The sequence below is a fragment of the Belonocnema kinseyi genome, chromosome 10 (assembly GCF_010883055.1).
Source record: "Belonocnema kinseyi isolate 2016_QV_RU_SX_M_011 chromosome 10, B_treatae_v1, whole genome shotgun sequence".
In the NCBI taxonomy this organism is placed as follows: Eukaryota; Metazoa; Arthropoda; class Insecta; order Hymenoptera; family Cynipidae; genus Belonocnema; species Belonocnema kinseyi.
Window position 1 is genome coordinate 1,522,610 of NC_046666.1, and position 13,898 is coordinate 1,536,507.

General features: G+C 29.8%; 1 protein-coding gene across 1 annotated transcript in view; it reads left to right on the forward strand.

Annotated features, from left to right (window-relative positions):
- LOC117181639 (protein abrupt-like) overlaps positions 1-13,898 on the forward strand; it is a 156,135-nt gene that overhangs the window by 114,131 nt on the left and 28,106 nt on the right. The window contains exon 8 of the mRNA XM_033374533.1: positions 10,740-10,854. Within this exon, the coding sequence (XP_033230424.1) occupies positions 10,740-10,854 (115 nt within the window). The remainder of the gene's footprint in view (positions 1-10,739; positions 10,855-13,898) is intronic.

Below are 13,898 nucleotides of genomic sequence, written 5' to 3' on the forward strand. Positions count from 1 at the left end.
GTATCAGCCTTGGAGGAGATTATGTTGAGAAATAAAAAAAAATTCTTAAAAACGTTGTTTTTCTTGGTCAGGCCGGAAACTTATCAATCCACCCTCGTATTATAAAGTAGATCATCATTGCACAGTATTGTCCAAAGATATAATTGATCTGAAGTTGGGTAAAAATGTTGCAAACAATTTCCATCTGCAATTATCCCTGTAATTTAAAATATTAATGAATGGAAAATAATAAATTTAACGTTTCTGAGAATTTATTCACAAGAATTGAGGGATTTCAAACATTTAAAGAAATGTTCAAATATTTCAAGGTATTTCCAATGATTCTTCAAAATTAGAAAGATTTGAAACGTTTGAGGATCTTTTAAAAGGATCCAAGGAATTGTCAAGAGAGTTATAGAATTTTAAGCCATTTAAAAAATGTTTCAATGTGTAAAAAAATTTTGAAAAATGTCAAGAAATTTTCAAGGATTTCATAGATATAAAGAGATTTAAAACTTGGTCTGTGTTTTTACAGAATTTCGGAAAATTTATAAGGATTTTTCTGAATTTATAAGGCTTTAGGATATATTTTAAAAGATTCCAAGGAATTTTCGAAAGATGTATAAAAATTTAAGCGATTTCAAAATATTTCGAAGCGTCACAAAATTTGAAGGAATTTTCAAGGATTTTATAGTTATAGAGGGATTTATAAAATTGCAAATAATTTGAAAGAATTTTGAAGGATTATGAAGAATCTATAAGGTTTTAAGGATATTTTAAAAGATTCTAAGGAATTTTCATGAGCTTTACAAAATTATAAGCGATTTCGACATACTTAAAAGTGTTAAAAATTGTTAAGAAATTAGTAAAAAGTTTATAGATAAAAAAGGATTTAAAAAATTGCATGTGTTTTTAAATAATTTCGGAAGATCTAGAAGGATTTCACAGGATCTATGTATAAGGTTTTTTGGTATTTTAAAAGATTCAAAGGAATTTTTAAGAGCTTTTCAAAATTTTAAGCGATTTCACAATATTTCAGAGTTTTAACATTTTTTATGATTTTTTGTTAAAATTTAAACTGTTTAGGTAGAAAATTTATATTGTTGAACATTCTGTTATTATAGTTGAAAATTAATTTTTTTAACTGAAAATTTAACTATTCTATCTTTTTTCAAAAATTCATCTTTTTTTAGTTGAAAATTATAGTACTTGGTTGACAGTCAAACTACAGTATTAAATATTCAGTTTTCTGGTTAAAGATTCTTTATTGCCGTCAAAAATTCATTTTTTGAACTGAAAATTTAGCAATTTCAATTTTGGCAAGAAATTGTCTTTCTTAGCTGAAAACTTAAGTATTTTATTCTAATTTTGTTGTAGAAATTAGGTTTTTTCCTTTAAAATTCATCTTCCTGTTTGAAAACTTAACTGTTTTCTTGCAAATTAATCCATTGGGTTGGAAGTTTATGTAATTTTTTGAAAGTCGATATACTTTTTTGAAAATTCATATTTTTGGTAGAAAATCAGGCTTAAAAAATGAAACTATTTTCTTGAAAATTCATGTCTTCCAATGATGTTTTGGTGAAAAAATTTAACAATTTTGTTGAAAATTCCTTTTTTTTTTGATGAAAATTAATTAATTTAACTGAAAATGGAATAGTTTGTATTGATTTTGTACTTATCGGTTGAAAATTAATCTTTTTTATTGAAATCCTTTTTTTTAATGAGAATTGATTTTTTGTAACAGAAAATGTAACCCTTGCACTTAATATTGTAAATTTATCTTTTTTTAGTTAAAAATTCGCTTTTGTGTAGTGAATTTTTTTTTTTTTTAACTGCAAATTGTGCAATTCCCTTGTTCATTGGAAATTTATATTTTTTAGCAGAACATTCATCTTTTTGGTTGAAAATCGTTATTTTTTTTAGTTGAAAATTAGTTTTTTAACTGAAATTATAACTATTTTATTTATTATTGTACATTTTGTTTTGGGTGCGTCTAGTCGTATTCAAACATTTTGGGAGTTGATTAAAGGAATGGACTAGTCGTCCCGAAAATATTCATCCCAAATTTCGGGACGAGCTGTTATTTTTTAGTTAAAAATTCAACTATTTTGGAAATTTACCTATTTGTATGTTGTTAAAAAATGATTTTTTTGTTGTAGAAAACTAGTATTAGGTAAACTAGGTAAAAAATTCAACTAATCAGTTGAATGTTGAACTAATTCTTTAAAAATTCATTTTTTGTCAAGGGATGAATAATTTTAGTTGGAAATTCATCTCTTTCGATAAAAATGAACTATTTCGTTGAAAATCCCTTTTTTTGTAAAAAATTAATTTTTCAAATTAAAAATGTAATTATTCCATTTTTGGTTACAAAAATATATTTTTTTGTTGAACAGTCAGCTATGGAATGTAAATTTGTATTTTTTGATAGAAATTCAATTTTGTGGTTGTTAAAAATGCATGCTTTCGATCAAACATTAATCTGCTTAATTGAAAATTAAATAATTTCGTTAAATTCATTTTTTTTTTTGAAAAGTCAACAATTTTTCTGAAAATTGATGTATTTTGGTTAAAAATGATTCTACTAAATAGAAAATTCAATAATGTGGTTAAAAGCCATTTTTTGGAAGAATATTTTTTTTTCTTTAAAAATCCATCTATTTGGTTGAAAATGTAACAATTTGTTCGAAAATTCGTTTTTTAGATTGAAATTTATCCTTTTGAGCTGAGAATTCAACAACCAATTATATCTTATCCAAACATGGTGGGTATATAGAGCTTATCGAAAATTTTAGATAAATATTCATCTGCAGGCTATAATTTTATTCCTGTGGCATAAAACTTTGACGATCAAATCTCATTTTACGATTTCACATATGAATCAGGACCAAATAAATTTCCGATTGCATCCGTTTGAGAAAAGAAGAGTTATGAACGTGATTTTTGAAATGCAAACAGTTTAAACGCTTTTATCAAATGAGCTCAAACTTCTTTTTAGAAAGATGTAATCACATTCTACAATTAATTTGGATGAATTTGAAGTACACCAAACTCTCGGTTTCAGTCCAGGGTTGCCGGAAAATAGCCTTGACCACAAATCGGGGAAACCCTATCGTAAACAGGGCTGTCTGTACCATTTCCAAATGGAATACATAATATTGCGCAATATATGCGAGTGTGTACCCGCGTACTGCGCATTTACAGTTCTAGGAAGGCAGAAATGGTGGGGGAGGGGGAAGGAAACGAGATTGATATACATTGATGTGTAATCAATTCTTTTTTCTATTTTTCACAAAAATATACCAGTTAATGATTGTTTTTCTACAAGCACTAATTATATTCATTCCTTATTTACTCAGTTTTCACGATAGTGACTCACGTTTAAATTTCGTAATAAAGATTTAACAGAGTTTGCCGAGGACAAAAGTGGTTCTTTGAAATTTTCTGAAGAGATTGCAATGAGGAATTCTTTTCAGATTACAGCATTCTCTTTTTGTTCAAAAGCTTTTGTAATACCATGAAATTTTAAAAACCCTTTCCCAAAACTTGACCCTTCCCGCTTATTCTGATATTGAGGTCATTTAATCTTTCCTTGATGAAAAATCTTTTCTTTCCTTTCATATGAAATTCCATTCTTCTGAATCTAGAAAATGCTTTTTATATTAAAAAAAAAAAAAACAACTTTGAATCACAATGAAACTTTAACAATTGAAATTTAAAACTAGAAAATTTATAGTTTTAATTTTTGTTAATTTGCAAGCCTTGGCAGTTGGATGTTTTCAAGTCGAATTGTGTTAATTGCGTCATTTCTTTCAGAAAATAATAAATTTTAACAATTTAAATTGAAAGAATTCTTTAAGAAAATAAAAATTGTATAAATAATTTTCTGATATCTTAAGCAAGAAATATTATTTTTGAAATTCACCATTTGTGTCATTTATCCTGAAAAATAATAACTTTTCACGATGTAACGGCGAAAAAATTGTTTAAATCATCAAGAATTATTTAAATAACGGACTGTCCAAAGTTACGCGAAAACTGGCGACTGTCTGGGATTGGTGGAAAACCAATGTGCTTTCCAGCTCGTTTAATGAAACTTGCAAAAATTTTAAGGCTTTCCGTAGGTATAGACGCAGCCTATAAACACTTTAGAATCAGTTGAAAAGTACCTACAAAATTATCGAATAAAAATAATTCATGTTAGGATCAGGGCGAGGGACGATTGCGACTCTCGCCTCGGAAGGGCCGCAGTGCGTGAGTACTCAGTCGAGTATATTGCGCAATATTATGCATTCCAATTTAAAGATTTCCAGACGTTTGATGTACTTGGATTATAAAAAAACATTTAAATATTAATGAGAATTAATGTATTCTTTAAAAAAATTGTATTATTAGAAAGTTTAATTGTAAAAATTATGTACCCTGTATCTTGTTCTCTGTATACCGTTATTTTGTAGACTCTTTTCGAAATAGGGTTTTCACGATTTTCACATATTGCAATAAAAAAAAAAATTATATCAATGAAAGAAAATTAGAAGATTTCCATGACTGGAACTGTGGAATTTCTCATTACATTCTAGAAAAAATACAGGGTCGTTCTATTTAATGTGCACCATTCGTTTATTATTGTTTGACGTTGACGATGCATCTACTACAAATGAATGGTTTTCATCGAAGCGTCAGACTTTTTCCACTCATGCATCAATCGATTTTTTTTTCTAGACGTTGTATTTCCACGAAAATTACTTCCTACCTATTTCTGATTTGAGAAAAAAAAAATCTTAAACTTTTTATTCCGGGATTATTAAAAAACGTTTTAATTGCAGAAAAAATGGAAATCTGGAATTTCGTAATAAAAAAAGTCTGCAGCTTTTAACGTTTAAGAGATTTACTTGAATTACAACTTGAGCATACAAAGAAATCTGAACTACTGCAAAGTCCCGAAAAATAAAATGCCTGAATTTATAAAATTTCCGAAATATAAAAATCCCGACTTGGAAAATTCCCGACAGTTTTTAATATTGCCAAATTTAAATATTTCTTAATAGCAATAACTTCCGAAAGAAAATTACTGGATTAAAAAATATCCGATTCTGCAAAATTCTCAACACTAGAAAATTATCAAATTTAAAGAATTGGAAAAATATATTTTCTATTAAATTGTTATTATACATTAAAAATACAATAATCAAATATTACGAAAGAAATCATTTGAAAAAACTCTTTTGCATATTTAATAAATAAATAATATTGATTGAAAACCAAATTATTTATTTGCTTAAATACGGGAATTTCATAATTCGGAAATTTTGTTGTGTCGGGAATTCACCATTTTTGGAAATTTTATAATTCATAATTTTTCTTTTGCGAACTTTATTATTAGAAAATTGTCAAGTGCGATACTATTATAAACCATAGGTAATTTTATTATTCGTGAATTTTCGGATTTGGTAATATTATTTCGGTAATTTTTTTTCACGCGAATTTTGCTATTCGGGATTTTCATATTTTGACAATTTTTAAATTTCGAAAATTTTATATTTCGAACACTGTTTTCTTGTTCAGAAATTTTAATTTTGCAAGATTTCTCATTCGTTCCAAGAAAGTGATATTTTATAAATATTGTTCTGCCTAATAATTCTGATAAACTATTATCATATATATAAGATAAAAAAGAATTTTTTCGCAAAAAAGGGATAATAATTTTCTGTAAAATTGAACAATTACCAGATTTTGACGTTGAAAATTGAACTGGTTCAATTCGAAAGCTTTAATATTTTAACAAATTTTATCGTCTGTTATCAATTTTATAAACTATTTTCCATTTCAAAATAATTTCATATAATAACAATTGAACAATTATTATTGATTTTAAATGAGCTAAAATCAACTTTAAAAAATCTACTTTACATTATTTATGTCAAAAAAGTTTGAATTTTACATTCTAATTTTTAATAAAAATAAGAAATTTCGGTATTTAATTTTCTTCCCAATTGGAAGAGGAGGAATTTTGTTAGTTTTTTAAAAATATTTTCATTAAGTTGAAGGCGGACAAATTTGTTTGTTTTTAAAACATTTTTATTGAGTTTAAAGCGATGAAATTTTGATTTTCAATTTGTTCTCTATTGGAAGGACACTATTTGTTTTAAAGATTTTTATCGAGTTGGAAGGAAAGAAAGTTTGGTTTTAGTTTGTTCTGAATTGAAAAAAATCATTGTTTGTTTTTAAGATTTTTATCAAGTTGGAAGGGAGGATTTTTATTTTTCAAGTTTTTATAAACTGGAAGAGTCACTTATTTTGTTTTGAAAATTTTTATTGAGTTGGTAGGGAAAAAGTTTTGACTATTTTTTATGAATTGGAGGAGGCGATTTCTTATGTTCAACATTTTTATTGAGTCAAAGGGGCGAAATTTTTATTTTTAATCTATTTTCTCATTTGGAATAAGGGGATTTGTGTTTTTAAGATTTTTATGGAGTTGACATAATAAACATTTTGATGTTTTTTTTTTTTTAATTGGAATGGGCTCTTTTTCTATTTTTTTATTCAGTTGGAAAAGAGGAAATTTTGATTTTAATTATTTCTATGTAAGAAGAAGAATTTTTATTTTGAAGATTTATATCGTTTTGGAACGGAGGTAATTATGGGTTTCAACTTTTTTTCAAACTACTTTTCTTAGTTTGGTGAATTTTTTTTTTCTAAATTAGAAGAGGCTTATTTTTTCTCTTGAACATTTTTATTAATTGGATAGGAGGCACATTTGGTATTTTCAACACTCAAATGAAAGGGGTGAACTTTCAATGTTTAATTTTGAACTGAATTGGAAGAGTCATAATTTATCTTTCACATTTTTTTTAATGTGGACTAGTTTCAATTTAGACCATTGCAAATTTTAGCATATAGAAATAGAAATTTTTCAACTATCTACTTTATACAAATTTTTAATTAAGCCGTTTAATAGAATTTGATTTAGAATTGTTCATTTTTAAACAGCTAATATCTACCATTTTATACTCGTGGATTATTGAGTGTCTGAATGCAATATTTTTGAAACTTTAAATTTAAAAGTTTAATATTTAAGAAAGTTGCACTTGCATTTTCGAAGAATCTAATGTTCTTTGATTAAAGAAAACTTTTAAATCGTTGAATAATTGAAGAATTCAAACCTTCTTGAATAGTAAACTGCAGAACGTGCCCAGTTAGTTGAAAAGGTATCTCGGTAAAAGAACTTTTCTTTAGGAAGAAAGTTCACAGGCTTCAATATTTCAGGACTGCCAGACGATTCCCCTTAATTTTTGTAACCTTGTACTGTAACTATATGAAAACATTCCTTTATTTTCGTCCCAAGTTTTGAAGGATATCGTTGAGAGGATCTCTGTCTTGAGAATAATTTTCACAGAATATTTTTGTGTGAAGACCTGAAAAATTCATGAGACGATTGAGGAAAGAGACTCTGGATTGTGAATCAAAGTTTTTTATTTATTTAAAAACTAATTGATTCCCTGATGACTTATAAATTCTGACCATCACCCTGACCCATCCTGTCTTAACCCGGAGAATTGGGGTTTCCTTATCGTCCTGAATTATAACCTTAATTTATTGCTCTTGTAAAGTACATCTTTACTGATCAGCATCACCCAACAAATTTCATCCATTTTTAGACATCGCGATTACAATCATTCTTGATGAGGAGAATATGAAAAAAAATAGTCAAATTAGGCGCCTACAAAAAAGGTTTTGTAACCTACTAAGACGTTCATTAAGTCCTTCAAATCTCCCTCTCCCGTACTTTTATTCCCCTACATTCCCTTACTTCCCCTTCCAACACTACAAGATTCGCTCCCTCCATCCCTTCCCCAACTTCTTCCTTATATCTGCTACCTCTCCTTACTTCCATAGCCAACACTCTCCTTCTACTCTCCCACCTGAAATTTCTCCTCTCTACACCTAATCCCCTCATTTCGACTTCCCACACTACCCTTTGCTTCCCTCGCATCACTTGCCATACTCCCCTTCTCACATTTCCATCTAGTTTCCCTACCCTTACTTCTCCTACTTTTCCTCCCAATACTTCTACTATTTACCCTCCCAGTGCTTCCATTCCCCTTATTTCTCCTACTGACACACCCCTCATTGCAACTTACTTATCCTAATTCTTCCCACATTTCCTTTCACTTTCCGTACTTCCCCTATCCTCATTTTCACCCCCATCATTTCTACTCCCTTCATATACTCTAGTTCCTCCCACATCACTTCCTATACTTTCTTTTCTCACATTTGTATCTACTTTCCTTATCTGCATTTTCTCTACTTCCCCCCTTATTTCCCTACACTTTCCCACACTTCACTTACTTAGACAACGCTCAATTCTACTCTCTACTGATCACTTAGTTTCTTTGACGTCACCTTCCATACTTCCCCTCCCCACATTTCCATTTACCTCACTTACCTGGATTTCCGCTAATTTTACTCCCATTACTTTCACTGCCCTCATTTTTCTTCCCATTTCCACTTCCCTTAAATTCGCTAGTTTCTCTCCTATCATTCTTCCTACTCCCCCCCCCCCCCCCCCCCCCCCACATTTTCATTTATTTATCCTACCAGAATTTCACCTCACTTCCATTCACCTAATTTTCCCTACTTACTCATTCCTCACTTCTTCTACTCCCCCTCATTTCCCCTACTTCCTCCATCTTTTCTTCTAAAATGCCATACTTCTCTTTCCCTTATTTTCCTTCTTCGGAAAAATTACGACGGACGAGCGGACGACTGAGCAAAACTATAAGGGTTTTCGCCCGGGGCTACGAAAATCCAAAAACGGAATTTAAAATATTTAAAGGAGATTTTTACCAAAGTACAGAATATTTTACAATAGAACTTTATAGTGTGTCTACTAACCAGGAAAACCGCGAAATAGGCGAGAATTGAATTAATACAGGGAAAATCCGGGAATACAAGTTTTGAGTCGGGCATCACATTTAAAGTTTTTAAAAATAAAAAATTTTCTTGCGATCTTAGGGGAAATTTAAAATGATCTTTTATTTTGAAAAAATAATTTTGAGAGAACATTTCACAACATTTGAAAAGATTTCCTAAAAAATCAATAAAGAACTTCGGAGAATTTAAGAAAAATTTTCTAATTTTCTAAAACTTTAAAAATGTTTGTAGCAAAAGTATAAATTTATGCGAAATTGTGTTAAAATTTTAGGAAAAATTGGAATAATTTCAGAGGGATTGTCTCACGTGCCGAAAAAGACCGGTTATTCGTACTGAACTTTTAATACAAATAGATCCTTTTCCAGCTCCTGGTATCTGTATTGACAAAATCGGGCTATTTGCAGCTATTTAGAAGGATTAGAAATTTAGAAAAAAATTAAAAATAATTTAAAATTTGAAAATATTTTAAAAAACCTAAACCGAAATATAAGTTTATAAAATTTGGAGAAGAAATTTTGAAATTACTTATGAATTTTGAAAGGTTTTAAGACAAGGAAACATTTTTCTTAGAATTCCTGTGCAAATTATAAATGATTTTCTAAATTTAAAAATAAAGAAAATTTAAAAAGCTTGCTAAAATTTTTGTTTTAATCTAGAAGCCCTAGAAGAACTGTTTTTGAAAAATCTACTGATTCGCTGGGAATTTTTTTTTTGTTAAAAAATTTTTTTCAACTGAAAATTCAACTTATCCATTTTTGGTTGAAAATAGATAATTTTTCATTGGATAATTCATGTATTTTGTTGAAAATTTGTCTTTTTTGGATGAATTAAACTCTTTTTTATTTAAAATCAAAACATTTTTTCGTTGAAATGTCGAACTTTACTTTTTTTGTGAATTTATGCTATATGGTTGAAAAATCGACAACTTGGTTAAAAGTCGAACTACTTTGACGATTAAATTTTTTATGGAAATTCATTTTTTTAGTTAAAAATATAACTAATTCGCGGGGAATTATTGTCTTTTGGTAGGAATTCCATCCATTTGGTTAAAAATTCAAATATTTGGTTTAAAAATTACTTTTTTGTTGAAAATTCTTATTTTTAGGTTAAAAAAAGTTATTATTTTGTAGAAAAGTTGTCTCTGTTGGTAACAATTTAATCTTCTTTGGTTCAAATGGAACTGGTTGAAAAATACTCTTTTCCAAATTTCATATGATTGTTTTATTTAAAAAAAAATGAATTCTAAGAGAAGATTGGAAAAAATTAAAAAAAATTTAAAAATATTTTCCTAAAATATCAAAAAAGAATTAATTATTGAAAAGTTATTACAAAAATAACAACAAAACATTATAAATTATTATTTTAACAATAAGTCAATTAAAAAAAATGTTGAAAGTTGATCTATCTTCAGTTTTGAAAGAAGTTGTAAATCACATGAAAACTGTATACTTTTTTGTACAATAAATTCTATACCTGTCCCATTGTGAAAAATTGCCCTTTCTTCCACACTTTGCCTTATGAAAAAAAAAAAAAAATCAAAAAAATCAGACTTGATAGATCTCTTCAAAGTGGATCTCTCCTCAACAAAAAAAGTTGTAAACTGGATGACAATTAAAGACTCTAAAATTCTTTTAATAGTAAATTCTAAATCTGGCTCCCTGTGTACCCTAGAAAACAGTCTCTTATGTCAGAAAAATCTTATGCTTTTTAGCCGGATCTGTAGACACTACTAAAATGTGGTTTTTGGGAGCTAAATATTGATATATTGACCATTACTCTATTAGGGAAACACGGGTTAAGTCCATATTTGCACTTTGATGTTTCAGCGTACGTGACATCGAGGTTCCCTTCGGTAGACGTGAGTAGCGTCAAGCAGGTCCTGGCCTACAAGTGCAAAGAGAATTCTACGGCTCTGAAAATGAAGTCCATTCGGTACATCTGGTAAGTAGAAAAAGTTATCTCCACTTCTCGTTAGCTTCCTTTCAGCATCAAAAGATATTTTCACTTCCACCGTTTTTTCTGTTGGTGGGGGGGGGGGGGCTTGAAATTAGTTTCCTTCAACTCTTCTGCTGACCCAGTCAGTCTAACAGGATTATTCGACCTCGAAATTTAAGAATTTAAGAATCGATTGAATTGATGTTCTTGGGTCTATTTTAATTTATTATTTATTCAATGCAAGTTTTTTTAACAATAAAATAAAAATTAAGATGATTTTTTAAATACGTTTGTTTGAATTGTTGATCTGGATAAGATAAGAGATGCGTAGTAAGTTCATGGGACGAGAAATTAATTTTTTTATTAAAGGTAGCGTGTTTTCAGATAAGCCTGTGTTTTATTGTACAGGCTATTTTGTAAAATTTACGATGAGCACTTGCATCTTTTGCTCCATAACTTCGACAATTATTAACTTTGACTAGGTAAATCCTGGCTTCATATGAGCTGATGGAGCTGTTAACTATAATCCTGATGATTGCTATTTCAGAGCATTTTCGTTTGAAACACGGTTCGAGGTTCAAATAATCCCTTACATGTAGAGCGTGGTCTCAACTACGTGCAATAATTATAGAATCAACCTTCCTTTGCTTCTAGAATATGATTTATTTGAATTAAAGTTTTTAGTTAAATGCTTCACCTCTAATCTATTGTAAGCTAAATTATTGTTATTTCATGTAATCTCTTCCCTCTCCTTTCATGCCCTTGATTATTTTTTTCCCTTGTTATGTCCTTTTCCTCGTCTCTTCTCATTCCCTCTTTTCCTCCTTTTCTTTCTTCTCTACCCATCCTATCCAATCTATAATAACTTTTTTTACATTCTACTGTCGCAATATCCTGGTTTACCTTTTTCCTTCTTCTCTCTCTCTCCTCTTTATTGGCTAAATTTCAAACTTCTTCTTTCTTCCTAGCCTTCGCCTCTTCTCCAAACCTTTAATTTTCCTCTTTTTCATCACACATCTCAATATATTCCTTCTTTTTTCTTCTGTAATCTTCTCCATTTCTTTCCCCTTATCTATATTTTCTGGTTTCTTTTCTTCTCTTTACATTTTTCACTCTATCCACTTCTACCCCCCACTTCGCTAACTTCTTTTGTATGCCCTATAATACACTGTTGATATCGCCTATGATTATTTCCATCTCTTTATTTACATTTTCTTCTCATATTTTGAAATTTTTTACCTTTTTGTATAATTGTTCTTTCTGACCACGTCCTCCACTACCACATAATTAATTACCGTTCCCTTTTCTGCTCCTGACTGTTATTATCCTTCTTTATAGCCTCTATTTTCCGTTCAAGGTCAACCATTTAATCTCCTTCAAGCTTGTCAACAATTGCTTTCCCTCCTAATTTAGTATCCTGTCTCTGTATTCTCTGCCTCATCTTCTCAGTATCTTTGTCTAGTTTCTGTTCTCTCATCTCCTCTATTTTCTTCTTATCTCCTACATAAACCCCACTATCTCTTACCTCTCTCCTCTCATCTTTACCTCTTATACTATTATCTTACTTCTTTCATCTCTTTCCTATCCTTCCCTTTTCAACATTCCTTTGGTAATTCTATCACCATTCCTCCCACTTCTCTCCTTTTTTAATTCATTCTCCTTACATTTTAAACCTGCCATCTGTAACTTCTTGATATACTCTCCCGTACTCTTTCTAATCCCTTTTCACCTAGCAACATTTCCATCTGTCATTATTCCAAATTTTGAATAAATTCCCTATCTTTTATTTCCAAGCCTGCTATATTCCAATAGCTTATCCATAAATGAAACAACTAATTTCTCGTCTCTTTATTATATATTTTATTTCACTTTCTCCTGTGAGATTATAGAGATGATGGACAGTTCCGTATCTTTATCCAAGTCCCGTCTTCTAGGTGTATTCTCCCATATTTCATTCACGTTATATTTCCTTTCTTGCCTTCCTCTTTCGCTACTTCTTGACTTATACGTGTTCCTTTCTTCCCATGTCAAATTTTCCTCTGTTCAGAATGAACTTTCATATAACGACCTTTTCATTACTTCTCTCTAATGTTTCCTTTCCTTTAATTTCACCATTGCCATTTGCTTTCTTATTCTTTCTTCCTTTTCTAATCTGTTCACTTTCTCCTTTACCTTTAACTTTATCCTTTTCAATATTTCCACTCTTTATATTAGTTCCTTCCACTCTAACAGATCAATATATTTTTCCTTTTCTCTCTCCCTATTTCGTTTTCGTTCTTCCCTCGATTTTTCTCAACCTTTCCTGATTGTTCTCCGTCTCCCCATCTCCAAAATTCCGGTTTGATTTTTTTATCTTTTATATGCTACTTTTCTACTTTCGTAATCCCATACGTTTTTACTAGGCTTTTTCTGTTTTTCTTAGTCTTTGTTTTAAAGTGTGCATCCTTTTTTCAAAATTTCCCTGAACAATTACTTTCGTATCTCCTTTGTAAGTTTAAACATTTCCTTTCCAACTTCTTGTTTTATTTTCTTTCCACTTATATTTTTACCTTCATCTCTATTACCCTACTCTTTACCAACTGTTTCTCTTCTTCACTCCAATCCCACCATAGATCTTCTTTTTGTACTCTCCCATAACTTAGATTTCTTTGTTTCTTTACTCTTCCACTATTTACCTTATCTTATACTTATTTCTTTCTTCTCATGTCAAATTGCCTGTTCTTTCCGAGCTTTCATATGGCGCCCTTTTCATCGTATCCCTCTTAATATCCCATTTTTGTAATTTCACCACTGTCGTTTGCTCTTTTCTTCCTTCTTTATTTCCTAATATTCTCACTTTCTCTATCTTTACTTTCACTACCTCTACTCCTTATTTCAGTTTCTTCCTCTATAATCTACCTTTATCACTATATCTCTTTCCCCTTCTCGTTGTCGCTCTCGCCTTCTCTCTCTCTTTCTATGTCAAACCATTCTCTATTCTCTCCCACCTTTGATATAATGCCCTTTTCTTTGTCATCACTTTCTTATGCTCCCTCTCCCTCTCCCTCTCC